The following is a 17,968-nucleotide window of genomic DNA, read 5'->3' as shown; positions in this document are numbered from 1 at the left end:
CAGACTCTCCGAGCACAGAGGAGTCAGCCCTAGATTTAAAGTGACAAGGCCTGAATTCCAACCCAGCCTGAGCAGGCTAAGCCTGTGAGCAAGTTACTTATCTTTTCAGTTAACCTTCCACAAGGAGCTTCAGGGGTTAGTGATACAATCAAGATCCATGGAAGTACCCAACTCCGGTACCTCGGTCAAGCTTTCAAGCTTGCAAACGTACCAAGTCACCACGTTCGTCCCCATCACCATATTCTGAAAATTACCGTATTTAAGATGAAACATGTATTTAAGAGTATACGGAATCGTCACTGAAAATCCTAGACAGCAGCAGACTCTAGGAAGTGTATGGAAAGTACTCCTTCCCATCCACTAGCCCCTACGACGTGTTTATCATACCTTTGCCGTGATAACACGTTCTTTTCCTTTGACTGCTGGTTTCTTTGGTGAGCATTTATCAGCTGCCAGTTCTGTGCCAGGCACAGCGCAAGAGCTTACAGGAGAGACATCCTGTTGCCAACACAGAGCATCTAACACAGAGCCCCGAAAACGACGGGCCTGGGGCTCTTGCCCGTCAGAAGCCAGAGAACGTTTGTTCTCTTCTGAGACTCTCCCGGTTTCCTGGTTCTACCTTGGAGCATCCGTCTAAGGCACGCTGCCCCCCCCCCCACCCCCCCCCCCCCCGGCTGCCACGGCTTGGCCCGAGGGATCGCTGGGGGATTGCGCAAGTCTGTTGGCCCGGCTTCAACTTGCCGTGGCTTTTCCCCCACTTGTGGTCTCGGCCAAGGGAAGCCTGGCGCCTGGCTCTGAGGCCCAGATGGTGCGGGCTCCCTCACGGAAGGACTTACCCGACGGCTTGTCTGTGGAGGACGGGAGGCTGGTGAGGGTAGGCATGGTGGGCAGGGGGGGAGGCAGCACCTTCAGGTTCTGGTCGCTCTGGATCTCGTTGGTAGAGATCTGGTTGATGATGCGATTGTAGGGGGACGGCTGGTAGACCCGGGGTGGGGTGACGGGGGGCGGCTGGGGCATGGGCCTGGCCGCGGGCACCCGCTGGCAGTGCTCCTCGAGCTGCGCGATGATCTCGGACTGGTTGTGGGCCAGCGTGGCCAGGTGCTGGTACTTGTGCTCCAGGTCCTTGTACTTGCTGGCCAGCTGCAGCATGTCGGCCGTCTGGTTGAGGATCCTGTTCTCCAGCTGGGAGAGCTCCAGTGCGTTGTCCCGCTTGCGGATGATCTCGTGCAGGAGCTGCATGTAGAGCTGCGTGACCCGCGAGTTCATGTTGCGGCTCTCCTTGCGCAGCAGCTTCACCTCGCTCACGATGCCGCCGTCCACCTCCACCAGCTGCTGCAGCGTCTCAATCTGCCGCTTCTGCTTGAGCAGCTCGCTGTTGAGCAGCTCCAGCTCCTGCTTGTGCACCCGGTTCTCCAGGAGCACCTCGGGCTCCTTGGAGTTGACGCAGATGGCGCCCGTGACCCGCTGCTGGGGCACGATGAACGTGTAGGTGCACTTGTCCGAAGACTCGCCGGCCCGCTTGTACCTGTTCAGGTAAATGAACTCGCCGGGCGAGCCCTCCTCGGCGCCCTCCAAGCCTTCCTTCTGGCCTGCCGCTGCTCCCACGGCAGCCAGCAGTCCCAGCCACCAGTATGTCATGCACAGCGGCCTCATGGTCCTTGCAAAATGGTGGTTCCTCTTGGCGAACGGAGCCTGTGAAAGCCTGAAAGTAAACAGAAGGGAGATTCAGTAACGGTGCTGTCACTGCCAGCGGCCTGTGCCATAAATGAGCTCAGCCTTCTCGCCAGGCAGATCTTTGCAAAAATGTAGCTTCAGGAGGCAGCCCTTCTGGAGGCAGCAGAAGGAGACAGGCAGGTCTCAGCAGAGGTCGAGGGGAAATGGGAGGGGACCAGGGCATCTGGAGGCAGGAGGCCACAGCCCTGCCACTCCCAGAGCCAGCCCCCAAGCCCAGCCCCGTCGCTGAGCTCCTGACCCAAGCCTGAACACCACCTGAAGGCAGCTCCCAGCTGGGGCAGGGAGGCAGAGGAAAGCTTGTCCGATCTCCCTTCTCTGCCCCACGCTACCCAGGCCATCACATCTCCCCGTTCTATGTATTCCTAACCCCTGGGCTTTTCCTGGGTAGCACGCGTCACAGTCGTGGTGAATAGGAGTTGTGTGTGATCTCCTCTGCCGGACTCCACACTCCATGAGGGCAGGTGCTGGGTCTGATTCCATCCTGTGTCCCCAGGATGCTGCACTAAGCAGGCTTTCAGCAAATACTTGTTAAATGAGCGAATCACTGGACGCGGTATGGAATGTGTTCAGTTGGTAGTGGACAGTGTCAATGGAAGGATGTGTCCAGCCGCATGGCTTGGGTCTGTGTGTTAGCCAAGCTACCGAGTCCAAACAGGAACAAACAACTGAGCTCCTCTAAATCCAAATATTTGTGATAGCCAGTAACGGCAAGGTCCCGGCCACTGCGACGTGATTAAAGCAGGCGGAAGCGGAGAACGGACGTGTGTGTCCAGATTTGTTTCAGTTCTGCTCTTGGACCATTCTTCCCTTCACTAGATAGCCATCAGACATCTCTGGGGTGCCAGGAAGCATGCTAGCTGCTGGACGGACGGCCACAAACAGGCCAGAGGCAGCCCTGCCCTCACAGGGCTTATGCCCCGTGGCACAGTCCCTGGAGAGCCGCGCAGCAGCATAGCATCCGCTGTGAAAGGGTAGAGCAGGGAACTGACCTAATCGGAGGATTCAAGAAAGCTTCCCTGAGAAAGTGACCTTTACGCTGACCCTCCGGGGATGAGCAGGATTTGGCCAGGCCGAGAGGGAGGGGACGGACGTGCAAAGATCCCTCCCCTCGCCTGCTCAAGGACAGCGCTCCAGCAGCAATCCCCCACCTCTCCTGCATGATCGCATTTTTCCTATAATCATGCTCTTGTTTCTCTCAACTTAAAGAAAACCCGTCCTCTCTTGACCTCACATCCCCTCTCCGGCTCCAGTTCCATTTCTCTGCTCCCCTTGTAAAAAGCAAAACCCTCGGGGCGCCTGGGTGGCGCAGTCGGTTAAGCGTCCGACTTCAGCCAGGTCACGGTCTCGCGGTCCGTGAGTTTGAGCCCCGCGTCAGGCTCTGGGCCGATGGCTCGGAGCCTGGAGCCTGTTTCCGATTCCGTGTCTCCCTCTCTCTCTGCCCCTCCCCCGTTCATGCTCTGTCTCTCTCTGTCCCAAAAAGATAAATAAAAAACGTTGAAAAAAAAAATTTAAAAAAAAAAAAAAAAAGCAAAACCCTCTAAGGAGTTGTCTGTACCCAGTTTCCAGAAAGTCCCTGTCTTCTCTTTCTCTCTTGAGCCCACTCCCATCGGGCCCGGCCCTTCCCCTCCACTCTACGTGCTCTGGACAGGATCACCAGCGTCCTCAATTGCCAAGCCCGGTGACCAGGTCTTGGTGCTCATTATGGCTTGCCTCTCCGCACTGGGTGACATGGTCGGTCGCTCCCTTTTTAGACTCCTTTCCCAATGGTCACCCTTTCCTCCTCTTTCCCTGGCTGCCCCTTCTGTCTCTTTTGCTTCTTCATCCTCTTGTTCCTGTCCTGGGGGACTCAGAGCTCAGGCCTCAGACCTCTTGTTTACCTCGGTGATCTCATCCGGTCTTGTGGCTTCCAGGCACTGCTAACTCCCACATTTATTTCTTCAGCCCAGACCTCCCCCTTTGACTCCAGACGCATCCATCCAACTGCTCCTTTGACATTTCCACTTGACTGTTTACTAGGCCTCTCAAACTTAACTTGTCCTGAAGTGAACTGGCATCCCCATACCTCCATCTGGCGTGTTCACCTGCCATGTTCTCCGATGTTGGTAAATGGCAACTCCATTCTCCTGGTTGCTCGTCCCAACAACCTTGAAGTCATCCTTGACTCCCTTTCCTTCTTTCATACTCCACCTACATCTGATCACCACCAGCTTGTAATAGCAATATCCAGGGCATATTCTCAGTATCCTGCTGCTGCCCCCCGCCTCCCCTGTACCCGGGCACAACCCACCTTCACCTCTCACCTGGGCCGACCTGGTCTGCCGCTGGACCTGCCCCTGCCCTTGCTTCTTGCAGTTTATCTTCAACCCAGCAGCCAGAGTGATCCTTTTAAAAAAAAAAAAAAAAGGAAAGGAAGGAAGAAAGAAAAGTCTGATCTTGGGGCACCTAGCTGGCTCAGTTGGGTAAGTGTCCAGCTCTTGATTTCAGTTCAGGTCACGATCTCACGGTTCATGGGATTGAGCGCTGTGTCGGATTCCATGCTGACAGCACAGAGCCTGCTTGGGATTCTCTCTCTCCTTCTCTCTCTGCCCCTACCCCGCTCACGCTTGTGCTCTCTCTCTCTCTCTCAAAATAAATAAATAAACTTAAAAAAAAAAAGTCCGATCTTCTACTCAGAATCCTCTGGGAGACCCTCATCTTGGAAAAAAGCTTAGTCTCTCAGGCTCTCCCAACCTGGCCCCCCTCCCTCCCTGACCTCATCTCTGACTCCCCTCATCCTTGGTCATGCCACTGTAGCTACCTCAGCCTCCTCGGCGGTCCTTATGCTCTCCAAGCACACTTGTGACTCCGGATCTTTGTACACTGTTCCCTGTGTGGAACACTCTTACCCCTCTTTCCTCATTGCTCATTCCCTCACCTCTTTCAGGTCTTTGCTGAGATGTCACCTTCCCAGGGAGGCCTTCCCTGCTTATTTAACATTGTGACTTCACCACCTTCCCCTCCAGAGTCCTCATCACCAGTAGACATAGAACATTTCCCTACCGCACCCCGTGAACGGAGCCGTCACGAGGTCAGGGTGTTGTGTGCTTCACTCGCAGTGCCAAACACCTGACCTGGAATATGTAGGCACTCAATAAATATTTGTGGACTGAATGAAAAGGTACACCTGCCAGCAGTTGCCACATAGTGAGGAGGGCGATGGGGAGGCGGAGCCAGGGGAGCCCATGCAGGTGGCTGCCAGAGGGGACACCACCCGCACAGGAGGAGGCCGTTCATATTTATCGATAACACCCATAGGATCTGTTTACTGAGTGCTCGCTGTGTACCCGCTCCTGCTCAAAGCATTTACAAGCATTTTCTACTTTAATGAATTCTTGCAAGGTAGATGCTGTTAAGATTCTGTTGTTATTTCCATTTTACAGATGAGGAAACTGAGACTCAGAGAGGCTAAGTGACTTCCCTAGGAGCACACAGCTGGAAGGGGGCAGAACCGGGGATAATTGGAGGGGTCAGGAAAGCTTCCCTGATCTGATCTCATGTATTCAAGCCTTCAAACTCTCCCTGAGTGCACAGAAACGTACTTAATCCAGTCTTTAGTAGTGAAAGACAAAACAAACAAACAAAGTGTTAGCATCACCACTTTCTGACTTCACATTAGTTTATGCTAAAACCAGCATGACACAGAACCTGAAGGTTTTGTCTTCCCCTGGCCCTTCTGGGGCTTCTCTGGTGAGCAGCCCAAGTTCAGGGTCCACCTTGTGCCAGCTGGTGCGCAGTTACAAAACAGACCCTGAGCTCCCCAGAGCCACTTGGAACTATTTTCTGCTTGAATGAGAAAGTCTAAGCATGGTTCCGGGGCCAGTTCGGGCCTTCGGACCAGGCAGAGAAAGGTGTTCGGCAGCCTCTGCTGGGGGTTGGGCTACATAAGGTAGGGCTGCAGTGACGTTAGTGGAAACCAGGGTAAGTTTGTGAGTGTTTGCCTGGTTTCCAAAGCGCTCCGGCTGCTCCTGCACCAGCCCACGGCCACTCCCGGCCCGGAACAATGGCGAGGAGCCGCACCACAGGCTGGGGCGGGCAGGCCGGGACTGCCTTCCCACGGGCCGCTCACCTGAGGCAGCTGCTAGTGCCGGTGCTGATGCTGGTGAGGGCCTCTGCCTTGGCCAGGAAACCTCCAGGGACACGGGGAGGCAACCTGGCTCCAGGAAAGGGTTGGCTTCCCAACCTTCCCAGGCCTCAGGACCTGGCAGGGTGTCACTGTTTATCACTGAGGCCTGTCCCCTCCCACATGTGGGCTCTCAGAGCTTCTCCAGCAAAACCTGTGCCCTTGGGCTTGAGATCCTAAAGGCTGAGCCTCTTCTACGAAATGGGGGTGATCCAGCCCACCTTGCACACTACATAAGGGACGTACAAACGCTACCTCAACTAGAGATGGGAATAACACGATAGTGGGGCGGACAGCAGGGCCGGACTCAGTGAGGAGCGCCGACCATCCCCCGCCCAGGAGATAGCACCCTTGATTACTCCGCTTCTCAGAGGAGGAACTTGTACCTGTCACAGGAGCTGGGCCCTGAGCAGGAGGCGTGTCTGGCCTCCCCTCTCAGCCCCGAAGCCGCCCTCCGGTCAGACTGGGTCCTGACTGTCTTGCTATCTGTCCCAGGATCTCACGAGGTGCTGGGCAGGAGTGGAGAAGCAAGAGACGGGCAAGCACCACGCAGGACCGCGCTGCCTTTACACAGCATTTCTTGCGCTTGTTCGGTTGAAAAGAGCACCACATTTGATCATTAACACTCACACAGGTTTTCAGGTTCACAAGGCCCTTTCCATACACATTGTTCCCATTCAGTCATCCCAACATTCAGAGCTAGTGACTTGGGTCAGACCATTTTGAGGGTAAGGAAATTACAGCTCGACAGGCTGTCTGGTATCTTTCTCAAGATGGCACTGCCAGGGGTGCCACCACGGATGAAGTTCACGATTCTGGGGGTTCCTGTCACTTTTCCATGGGGTCTGGGTTTGGCGTGAGTGGCCTGGCCCCAGTGGGTTAGAGAAGGAACAGGGTGCCGGGCTGTGTCCCTGACATACGCTGCCACGGACGATCTACTGAGGTGGTTGTCCCCCCCCACTTCCCTTTTGTAAATGGGGACCCTGAATCCCAGACAGGCTAAGTGACTTTCCCAGGAGCATAGGGCAGATAAGAGCCGGAACTGACCCAGCTGAGAGCTCGGGTCAGCCTGACACCGAGGGCTGTACTCTTTGCACTGCCCTTGGCTTTGGAGTCATTTGTTTTCCCTTAAGATTCTAACGCCCCTCTCCAGTGTTTCTGTTGCTTTGGCAGTTCTTAATGGGCAGTAATGAGTGTGTTTACTTTTGCTTTCCTGATATTTATTCAACTAATTGCACCCCAAGAGAAATAAGCCTCCCCAGCATTCCAGCCATCTTCGGCCGGGAGAAGGACTCTGTTCCAATCAAAGTGGTGCTCCTCACTTTCTTCCTATGACCAACAAAGAAAAGCAACTCCCAACTATTTTCCTTGGCTTCGAAATGAAAATAAAAACGATTCTTAAAATTGCTTTTCCACATTGTATTGTGAGGAGTTTCCATTATGTACGGGTTTCCCTCCCCACAAGTGGAGCTGGTGTGACTGAGCCACGTGACGGCCCCTGTGCACTGGGAGGTGGCCTCCCCAAGGCTTGGGTCCCACCCAGCCTCCAGTGGGCAGCCCCGAGCGTCCCTGCTTAGCCTGGTGCGGTGGGGCCACACACTGTGTGTCCACATCCCACTCGGCACCGCGGCACTGCAGCCCAGGCATGGGGCCACTTTGTGGGAAGAATCATTTTTGAAAGATGGAGCTCTGTGTCCTTCCCTGCAGCAGAAGCTGGTGGCCCGGGGGTCAGGAATGAGAAAAGTTCAAACGCTAAGGATAATAACTACAGTCAGTTGTCACTATGACTCAAGCGTTTTATATACATGATCTTACTTCATCCTCCCAACAACCTCAGGAGGGAAGGCCTGTTATTTAAGGGCTGCCATGCCTGGTGGCCCAGGTTGTGCGCTATGCAACTCTAGGGAGCACAGCTTACATTCACGGTCTTTGTCGTTTTGGATATTTATATTACAGCCATTTTCTAATTCCCACAAAGATGCTTTTAAGACTAACGGCAGAGCTGACAGTTATCCCCATTTGCAGGTGAGGAAAACTATTGAGAGTCTAAGCCCATGAGTCATTTTGCCTATAGTCACAGAATTACTAAGTAGCAGAGCCAGTAACAGAACCCTAAAATATGCCATGCTGAATATGTGGAAAGAAAAGTGCTGGAGTGACAGGACACTGAAAAGAATTGCTCTCTGACCCCTGCAGGCAAGGGGAGAACAGGAGAGCTCTTGGGATCCCCAGCACTGCCAGCCCCAGGGAAACCTCCAGATTCAAGCCAGCTCTCAGGGTGGTGCCTCATGACCAGTCCAGGCTGTAGTGCTGTGTGAAGGGGTCACAGAACCTACCTCTCCCTCTGTCGCCAACCCTGACCCCTCGTTCTGTGATCACGGAGGGCCAAATAGTCCAGGCCAGAGGCCCTGCAGGAGGCCTGAGAAGTGGGCCTCTGCCAAGGCAGTATAGGAGTCTGGAGTTGCCGCCTGGCCCCTAGTGTGCCCGGCTGGCCCCTGACGCCTGGCTTTGGGGAAGCTGGGAACCTGAGCTTTGCTCGAGTGAGTCTGATGGACCTGAGCACGAATTGTGATTGTTAACGCAACATCAGGACAGAGAGGAAAAAATCAAAACTTCAGAGTTGACAGCTTTTCCTACGAAAGCTCGTTGAGATGTGTGGTGTGCCGGTGGGGTGGTACCCAAACCAACTGGTAACCCAGGATGTGGGAGGGATCCAGATAAAGGAAAATTCCAGAAGAAAGGACCCCAGAGGGTCCTGCTGACCACCTGACCAAAGGCGTAGATAATAACACCCCTTGTTTGTTTGTGGTAAACTCACCAGGTGCCCAGTGTGCCCTTTCTCATTGGCGCTTACAGCCCTATGCATAAGGTTGGCCCCACTTGAGGCCTGTTATCTTACGGAATTATTGATAACACCCCCTTTTACTTTCAAGAGTGTCCTAATTGGGTACCAAACTATATGGTCCCCTTACACCCAGAAGAAAAGAATCAACATCTGCATTTTGCAGTAGAGTAAATCCAGATCTAGAAAGGTCAGGTCACCTGTCTAAGGTCCCTTGAAATCAATACCACGACTGGGATTCAGCTGTCAGCTGCAATATCCACGCCCCCACTTCCATCAAGATTGTTTCCCCAGCCAGTATGAACAAAAGGTGCCTGTCTGCTTCATGGCCAGGATGCAGATTGCTTCTTAGTCACTGGACTGAATCAGTAGAAAATGGCTTTCAGGTCAGTACAAGGGGGAGTTTTGTTGGATGTTAGAAACCGCTTCCTGACTATTCAAGTGGCGAGGCCCCCAAACGGGCATCTAGGGATGAGCAGTGGTGTCCTCACCTTAGGAAACCTGAAGGGACTGTGCGTCACTTGTCCTAGGTGATTCACTGCCAGCCCTGGGGGCCAGGGAGGGAACAGCCACATCTCCAACTGCCGTCTCCTCCCAGCCCAGGATCCTGTGATTCATTTCCCACCAGAAGCCCATGTGGGCACCCAAGGAGTCTGGAGCCAGTTCCCAGACCCTGCCAGCTCAGCTCTCATAAGACCTTCAAATGAGCCATTTGTTCACCCATCCATCCTTCTGTCCTTGAGCCTTCCCCGCCAGCCAGTCATCATGTGCTGCTGCAGCCTGGGTCCAGCCCTGTCTTGGGTGGTGGGAACACAGGCGTGAGCCAGAGAAGCAGAGAGTGTCAGATCGGAGAGATTTTCCCGGAAGAGAGCAGTGGGGGGCTCTCATGCTCCTGTCACTGGTGAGCTGCTGGCTCCAGGGAAGGGCTGAGTTCATGGAGAGGCGGGTTGTGGTCATGCCATGAGATCATAGGGCAGGAGGGGAAGTGGTTTAGGCTGCGGGGAGCTGGTTGCCTTTGCCGGGGGGACAAGGATGCTGCTGTTACTTTTTCATGGTGCGTTATTTGGGAGCCATTTTGAGATTCCCCCAAAACCCGCGCACCAAGCCCTTTGTGCCAGGAGCCCCAGCCAACGGAGCAGAGGCGGGGAAGGTCTGCAGAAGCCATCTCAGAGCCCAGCTTCTGAGTTGGCTGCTGCATTTCCGGCGTGTGCTCTGGAGCCTTGGAACTGGGGGAACGTCAGACGAAAGGAAGAAGCCAGGGACTGGGGCAGACGGTGCTGCCCCCGGGGTGGCTTCCTGGGAACTTTGGGCCTTGCCTGGAGCTACTCTTCTAGGCCAGGCTGAGTGGTTGGCACCTAAGGCCGCCTTGGCCTGTTGGCATGGGCTCACCCCTTGAGACCTGGGACAAGCACATTTTGTGCCTGTCTCACAGATCCCAGTGACTCTGTAAGTTAGGGCCTACGTTTATTCTCATGTCACAGACAGAGAGACAAAGGTAAAGGACAAAGTCACTTGCCCGGGGCCACAGAGCTGCCAAGTGGTAAGGCTGGGCTCAGAACCAGGCTTGTCTACCCCAGAGCCCGGTTGCTTCCCCACACAATCCTAACTGGCCTCCCTGCCTTTGGTTCCCCTCTCCCCTGCACTCTCCATCGCAGGCGGCCCCAGGCCTGTCTTTCTAAAGCTCACATCTGGTCATGTCAGTGTCCTGCTGAAAAACAGCCTCTGTGGTCATGCTCCCTGCCTCTGCACATACTGTTCCTTTTTGCCTCAGCACCTTCCCCTGTGTCTTGCCCGAAGCATTCCTGTCTCCCTCTCTCAGGTGACCTCACAAGTCTACCTCCCTGTGAAGCCACTGTCCACAGCAAGGGCCCCTCCTCGCCCAGCCTCCAGGGGCCGCTGTGGCTGCTTCCTGCATCCATCACAGCACCTAAGACACAGCTCATCTGGTTGTCCACTGAATACCCAATAGCCAGCATGGCATTTGGGTTCCTAAACAGGACTTCGAGGATTTCATTCATTCGTTGAGCATTTCCCCTGTTCCAGTCACTGTAATGGGGCTGGAGATAGAGTGGGAGCGAGGTCGGTCCCTGTTCTAAAGCGCCCACAGTAGTAGGTGGAACAGAGAGCAGGTGCAGTGGTGATCAGTACCCTGATGGGGTGGCTCAGGAGGCTGGAGGGGGGATCAATCCAGCTGGGGGGGTGAGGATTGGGGGCACACAAGGTGGGAGTAGAGGGGCCTCCAAAGGGGCCTTGGCTGCACGACACAGACGGGAATTGGGTGGCACCATGGGGCTGAGAGGCTTGTTGGTCTGAGGCTGGCTGGCTTGCTTCATTTGTTCGTTTATTCATTCATTCATTCATTCATTCATTCATTCCACACATCCCTTCTCTGCCTGGCCCTGAGTATTGGAGGTCCAGCAGTGACTAAGAGACACAACCTTTCCCTCGTGGAGGTTGGACTGGGGCCGCCTCAGGCAGGACTTGGCCCGTTCCTGGAGCTGAGCGGGTCTCGGGCACCTCTCGGCCATAACGATAGACTTCCCTTCTGGGCTTTACTTGGATGGTCTGGGCCCTGCCTTTCTGGAGGACTGGGCAGCAGGGAGAGGCTGAGGCTCTGGGGCTCCTGGGCCCAGGAGAGGCTGGTCGGTTTCACCCGAGAGTAGACCTAACACAATAGCTCGATTGTGAGCCGCCTGGCTTCCCCCACCCGACATGTGAACATTTCTGTGATCAGAATGTGTCTTGCCTTTGATGTACACATGTAGCAGGACATTGTAACGTTTTAACTGTCGCTGCCCCCCCCCCCCGCCCCGGCTGTTATTAAATCAGTCATATGGTTTACAGTCAATAGGAGAGAATATGGTTTTGTCATTGAAACTACCCTTGGCATGAGGTTCTGATGTGACCTGTCTATCACCACAAACTCCAAGTCACCAGTGGCTGAATAACCCTTCTATTTGGGGTGTTTTATATAAATTCACAGAAAAGAATGCTATTCATTGACTTGCTTCATTCTTGAGATTTCCCCAGTGTGCGTCTATCCAGGATGGCAGCGGGCTGGGGTAGAGGGAGTCTAGATCTAGGTTTGAATCCTTGCTTTTTGGCCCACTAGTGGGGGGACATTGCCAGAGGTGCTGTGGCCTCTGAGCCTCAGTTTCCTCCTCTGTAAAATGGGGACATGCCCCCCTCTTTGCAGGTCTGTCCCTGTTGTACGTTTGTGTGATTGTTAGATTCACTTTGTGGCTCCTTCCACTGGGCTGCGGGCCCTGTGAACAGAGCCCCTCCTCATCTGCTGTCAGTTGAGACCATTTCCGACAAAATGGACTGTGATTCAGAGAGGCCGGAAGCTGGGTGGACCTGCCTAGGGCCGGCTGCTGCTGTTTGTTCTCATGTGGCTGCCGGCTGTTGTCTCCCTGATGTCTTGTCAAGATTGCTCAAGTGTGGCCCAGTGCAGACCATGAGGACCTGCGCTCTGATTCTGCTGCCCGTGGGGTCTCCACGTAGGGACGTAGGCAACCCACGAATGGTCTCTCAGGCACACAGACGAATGTTTGCCTGAGGCTCCGCCCCACTGAGCTGGCGCCAGAGTCCCACGGAGCCGCGTAGCTGTGCTGAGGCTCATGTGTAAGAGGGGTGGTGATAATGCCTGTTCTGTCTCAGAGGCAGGCTCCTTTGACAAGCAAGTGATGCATCGAAATCGGGGAGGCACATGGTTTTCCGAGGGAGTGGTGTAAACATTCTGTAGGACGGCAACCAGAACAGACTTGGCTGCTGGGGGACTCGGTGACGGGGTCAGGAAAAGAGCAGTCGGGACACCTTGAACAGAGCAGTGGAATGAGTTGGGGAAAGACGTAGACTTTGGAGCTACACCCACACAATCAGCAACTGCGTGACCTTGGACAAGTTACTTAACATCTCTGAGCCTTAGCTTTCTCAGCTGAAAAATGGGATCCTAAACCCAGGGTTTATTGAGCGTTGTCTTGAGGATGAAATGATATAACGCATTGCCTTACTTAGCTCAGCAGGTGCTTAGTAAATCATTGTGGGATGGAGGGGTGGATGGAGAAATGGCTTTATTGCTCTGCCCTTGAGCTGACAGTGGTACCATGCAGTCCCCTCCTGGGCCTTATGCTTCACACATTTTGTCTGTTCCACCACGATTGCCGGTATTGAGTGATAATTAATCTAATTTCTGTTAGCCAGGCCTGTGAAGTCAGTCAGCGCCTCTGCCCGGCCTGGGCTACCCGGAGAGCGCAGTGGGCCGCCACCGTTCCAGGCCAGAGCAGGGAAACGTGCAGCTTCTGCAGCCCCAGAGGCCTGTGTTAGAGAAGCACACGTTTAATGTCGGCTTTTCAAAACGCTTCCAAGAGTTTGGGGAACCCGCCGAGACCTCTGGGGCCACAGGAGGGAAGACGCACCAGCGTCAGCTGGTGTAGGACCCACCAGCCTTGGCCCCCATTCGGTCAGACTTGGTGATGGAGATGGAGTTGGGGGGAGGGGTCCTTACCCCTCCCCCTGCAACCACAGGACAGGCCTGGCACTGGTCTCCCTGCTCTGTAGACCCCCTCCAGCACGGAGGTAGCTCGTTTCCTCACCTACCATGGTTCTGGCAGGAGACCAGCAGGCAGATGAGTGGTGCCCGTGTGGGTGGGAGGATGCTCTTACTGTAAGGTTGGCGTCAGATGGCCCCAAGGTCCCCCCGCCCTGCTTAGTGTGGACGCAGCGACCCAAACGGACATGCTGCCGTTCAGTCCAGACGTAAAGCCCCCTCGGCCTCCCGGGGGGAGCCCCGCGTGGGTGGCAGTAGTGACCGCCACACTGGTTCGGCCTCGTGGGGTTTTCCCACAGCCCTAGCAGGACGTCCAGGGTCAAGAGAGTCTGGGTCTCTGCTCTTCCATATCTGCCATTCTGATCATCGTGGTTCACGACACTCAGTGACTAACACTTTCTGAGGGTTTGCCATGCAGCAGGCACTGTGCAAAGGCCTTCCCGGACATGCTCCCACGTGCTCCTCCTAGAAAGCAGTGGAGTGTGGTTCCGAGTGCTGGATTCAAATCCTGGTGATGGCACTTAGTAACCACGGGGCCTTGGGCACATCATTTAACCTCAGTGCCTCAGTTTCCTCACCTATAAAATGGTGATGAACAGCGGTACCTGTGTCGTAGGGTGGATGTCATAAGCATCTGGCTCAGGATAAGTGCAACATAAGTGTAAGCAGTTACTAAGAGAAGGGTAGCATTATTATCCCATTTTGCAGAAGAGGAAACAGGCTTAGAGAGGCTAAGTGTTCTTAGCCAGAGTCCCGTGACTCCTAAGTAGAAGAGGTAGGATTTGAACCTGGGGCATGACTAGGGTGTTACTCTGCCTCAAATTGTAAAAATGCATGTGGGCATGTGCGGAGCATTTGGCCGGCTTCGGAAGTGGTATTCTCAGCTTTCCTCAGAGCCCTGGTGAAAGGAGATCCTTTTCTAAGTAACCGAACTGGCCCCTGGGAGCTCTCATAATCCCACAGCCGAGGCAATAGCTGACCCGTGACACACATATCACAGAAGGAGAAGGGAGGGATCAGTGAAGAATTTGTTTGGAAATGTTATCTAATGCTGAGTGCTTTCAAGGGACTCGGAATGTGGAGCCCGCGCTGTACCCCCTGCCAGGGTACCGGGGAAGCCTGATCCTCCCCTATTTCCCTGCCACATACAGCCTGCTGGAGACCTGGGCTACCGTCCGGTGCTAGGCGGGATCAGTCATCCGTGGACACGCGGGGAAAGCCGGGGCAGCTCTCTGCCCCGAGCCCCAGCAACGGAAATCTCTAGCTAATGTGTCCCTTCTAGCTCTGGACCCCTTTGGTCCTGTCCTGCCCAGCTGAGGGGCGAGCAGAGGCTGCTGGGCTCCAGGGAACTTTCGGAACAAGGGTTCCCGGCTCTGGCCGGACAGCATTTACTTTTGCTTTTGCCTCAGCATGGTCTCTAACCAGGGTGCATAGGAACCCAAAACTTAGAAATGACTTCCCACGTCCTTGGGCTACCCCTGCTCCCCTAAGCACACACCTACACACAGGCACACGCTCACGCACACATCCCCGCTGCCGGGCCGTGCCCGGGAGCCGCCTGCCTTCACCCCAAAGGCTCTTTGTCTGAGGCAGAGCAGGGCTTGCAGATGAACAGCCCGTGGTCTCACGCCCCCAGAGCCCACCCTCTGCCCAGGTGTCCACGAGTCCCACCCCGGGAGATGCCGTGTTTGACTCCAAGCGAAAGCAGGAGTGACCCCCCCCCCCTCCGGGGTCCAGCTGCACACACCCCCAGCTGAAGGGGTCAGGGTTCTTGAACCCCCAGACATGGGGTCAGCTGCTGCCTCTTGCCCCCTGTCCCTTGGTGCCACAGTGCTGGCCCCTTACCTCTTCACTCCTGCTTGGCTCCCCAGGGCAGCTCCTCACATGCTTTACCCCAGCCGTCAGAAGGGCAGCCTGTCCATGGCCTCCAGGAGGGGTCCCCGAGTCGCAGGCCGGACTGGCCGCCGAGCAGCCCTGCCTCACTGGCCTCTGCTTGCTCTGCTCTGCTCCGCGGCCGGGCTTGGGCCAGGGATGATGGGGCGGGGGCTGGCCGGGTGGGGGGGTCCTGCGGGGGGCCACTTACAACCTGCCTCCTTTCACGGCGGGGGCCAGCGGCTGCCTCAGTGCCATGCTCTGCAGATCCGGCGCTCGGGCAGGGCGGCTCAGGGCTCGGGGTCCATCCTCAGGCCGTCTGCAGCAGCCTCATTTGAACTCCCCACTCCTTTGTGGAGCCTTTACATGCTGCCGGAGGAAACTGTGAGCACAGCCTGACCCTGGTTGGCTGCAGGCACTTCTCTCCACCCACCAGTGCAAGAGGATCCCCCAGGCCCCAGAAAGGCTCCAGGCCTCCCCTCAGCCCCAGACAGAGGCGGGCCGCCCGGTGATGTCACACTAGCTCCGGCCCCAGCTGGCCCGGCCCCTCCCGCCCCAGCCCGCTTTGGCGGCCTCCTTCCCTCCTTCCCTGGCAGAGAAGCCTGGCCCGCCCGCCCGCCCCTAGCGCTCCCTGCCGAGGCAGAGAGCTTCCCCTCTGACTCAGGTAATGGGCTCAGATCTGTGCCAGCCGCGCAGGCAGCAGGGAACAGGTCCTCCCCCCTGGATAGCTCCCTCACCCCTGCACTGCCCCCGCGGAACCCCCGGGTGGGCAGGCAGGGCAGCCCCGCACAGATGGCCTCTGTGCGGCCGTGTGCAGAGGCCTTGCTCTCACCTCTAAACCCTGGGGAGGGAGCCCAAGGCTGTCTGCACAGAAGCCAGCAGGATCTGTGCTGACAGCTAGCGGGAGGCAGGGGCCGAGGACCCTGGAAACACCACCAGCTGGGGGCATGCACAGGAGAAATGCCCCATCACTTCCCACCTAGAGGACCTGATTAAGTCACGTCACCCATCTGGCATCCCTCTCATGTAATCTACCTCCACGGATTCCGTGGGATCATGCGGGGAAAGGGGCTGGCGCGGGGCAAGGGCACCTCAGTGGGCTGGACTCAGCGCTCTGGACTTGGGCGGGCCAGGGGTCGCGCTCCCAGAACCCCTGTGGTGACCTTACATCGGGCTCTTCTAGAAGCACATAATGGGAGTCCCCAGCACAGAGTCTGTGAATGTTCGTAGAGTTAGAGCAGAAAGGAGACAGCCCTGGACCCCCATGACGTGAGCGATTCTACAGTCTTGTCAGCACCACAGGCAGAGGAGTGCTGGGAAGGGAGCAGCCGGGAGCAGGTTTGTGTCTTTGCCTGGGCGACAGCTGTGGGAGATACTGGTGGTGACTCTTCTCTCCTCTTTAAAAAAGTTGAGTGATGGGGCATCTGGGTGGTTAAGCGTCCTACTTCGACTCAGATTGACATCTCACGGTTCATGGTTTGAGCCCCTCGTCGGGCTCTGTGCTGACAGCTCAGAGCCTGGAGCCTCCTTCGGATTCTGTGTCTCCCTCTCTCTCTCTGTGCCCCCTTCCCCGCCCCCCCCCTACCCCTGCTCATGCTCGCTCTCACTCTCTCTCAAAAAAGAATAAACAATAAAAAATTTTTTTTTAATGTTGAGTGATGATGGTGGTGGTGGTGATGACGTTTGGGTACAAATGGGGAGGGAGACTTCACCAGGGTTCTCCTTGCCCTCAGACATAGCTGGGCCCTGGGCAAGCAGTTCCGCTGTGGTCTTCCACGCCCGTCTTTGCAGGGAGCAAACTCTGTTTCTTGCCTCAGCTTCTTCCAGCCCGCTCAGACTCCCTCCCTTTTCCATCTGTCAGTCCCATTTCTTTTTAGAAGGTGAGTCCTCGCCAGAAGACCACAGTATCGTAAGATATCGTAAGCCTGTAGAGGCTGCAGCATTAGCCACATGGTTGCAATGGACAGAAACACCCCCCACAACTACCATGGGGGGGGGGGGGCCCGTGCATGGTCGGCACAGAAGCCGTGGGAGGCGGGGGGCAGGGGGTTCAAGATCAGCAGAAGTACAGAAGATGGAGCTGAATCCTTCTCCTTGGGCAGCACCCTTGTCAGCCTGGAGCCTGGCCTATTCCCTTCTCTTCCCCTTCCTCCTCTCCAGGTTGTGTTTGTTGGGAAGTAGCTCTGAGCCGTCCTCACAGAGCCTGCGGTCAGGAGGGGAGACAGACAGACAGACAGACACATGAGAAGTGCTGGGTACTAAGCGGGTATCTAGGCAGGAGGCCAGATTAAGCTTGGCAGGGCAGTCAGGGCAGCCTCCCCGAGGAGGTGGTGTTTGAGCTGGAACCTGAGGGGTAGGTAGGAATTAGCGGGTGTGAGTTGGAGAGACGATGGTTCTGAGCACAGACGATACTGTGTAAGGACTGGGTGGCAGATGGGCTTTTTTGCAGATGGCCCCAACAGTCAACAATATCTCCTGGTCCAAGACCTGACACTCTGAGACCTTGACACTCCTCCCATTGAGAGGTAGGGCCTCTGTCCCCTCCCTTTGCATCTGGGTGGGTTTGTGACTTACTTATGACCAATAGAATGCAGCGGAAGTGACACTACCTGGTATCCAAGGCTGGGCGAGAACAGGCAGTGCATCTTCTGCCTCGTTCACTGGGACACTGTCTCTTGGAGCCCTGAGCCAAGCTAGACCCCGAGAAATCCCGCGACTCGCAAGCCACCATGCGGGGGCCATGTGCAGCATGGGTCCCAGCCGACAGCCAGCATCAACCCCCAGATATGTGAGGAAAGCTGCCTCTCGGTGA

The 17,968-nt window shown here is 55.8% G+C and overlaps 2 protein-coding genes across 20 annotated transcripts in view; one reads left to right on the top strand and one right to left on the bottom strand.

The window, feature by feature from the left end:
- Positions 1-15,624, bottom strand: part of ANGPTL2 (angiopoietin like 2) — a 34,861-nt gene extending 19,237 nt beyond the window's left edge. Inside the window, exons 1-4 of one of the 8 annotated variants that reach the window (XM_058694090.1) lie at positions 15,130-15,624; positions 6,280-6,402; positions 4,035-4,116; positions 837-1,702 (exon numbers count right to left, since the gene is read on the bottom strand). In XM_058694090.1, coding sequence (XP_058550073.1) covers positions 837-1,653 — 817 coding nt within the window. In that variant the 5' untranslated portion in view covers positions 1,654-1,702; positions 4,035-4,116; positions 6,280-6,402; positions 15,130-15,624. Of the gene's footprint in view, positions 1-836; positions 1,703-4,021; positions 4,117-6,279; positions 6,403-15,129 lie in introns of those variants that run through there. The other 7 variants (XM_058694089.1, XM_058694088.1, XM_058694086.1 and 4 more) reach the window with 7 other exon arrangements.
- Positions 1-17,968, top strand: part of RALGPS1 (Ral GEF with PH domain and SH3 binding motif 1) — a 315,600-nt gene that overhangs the window by 200,181 nt on the left and 97,451 nt on the right. The window lies entirely within an intron of this gene.

This window comes from Neofelis nebulosa, chromosome 12 (genome assembly GCF_028018385.1).
Source record: "Neofelis nebulosa isolate mNeoNeb1 chromosome 12, mNeoNeb1.pri, whole genome shotgun sequence".
Classification (NCBI taxonomy): Eukaryota; Metazoa; Chordata; class Mammalia; order Carnivora; family Felidae; genus Neofelis; species Neofelis nebulosa.
The sequence above is the reverse complement of the archived record's forward strand: the minus strand, read 5'-3'. Positions and strand labels throughout refer to the sequence as shown.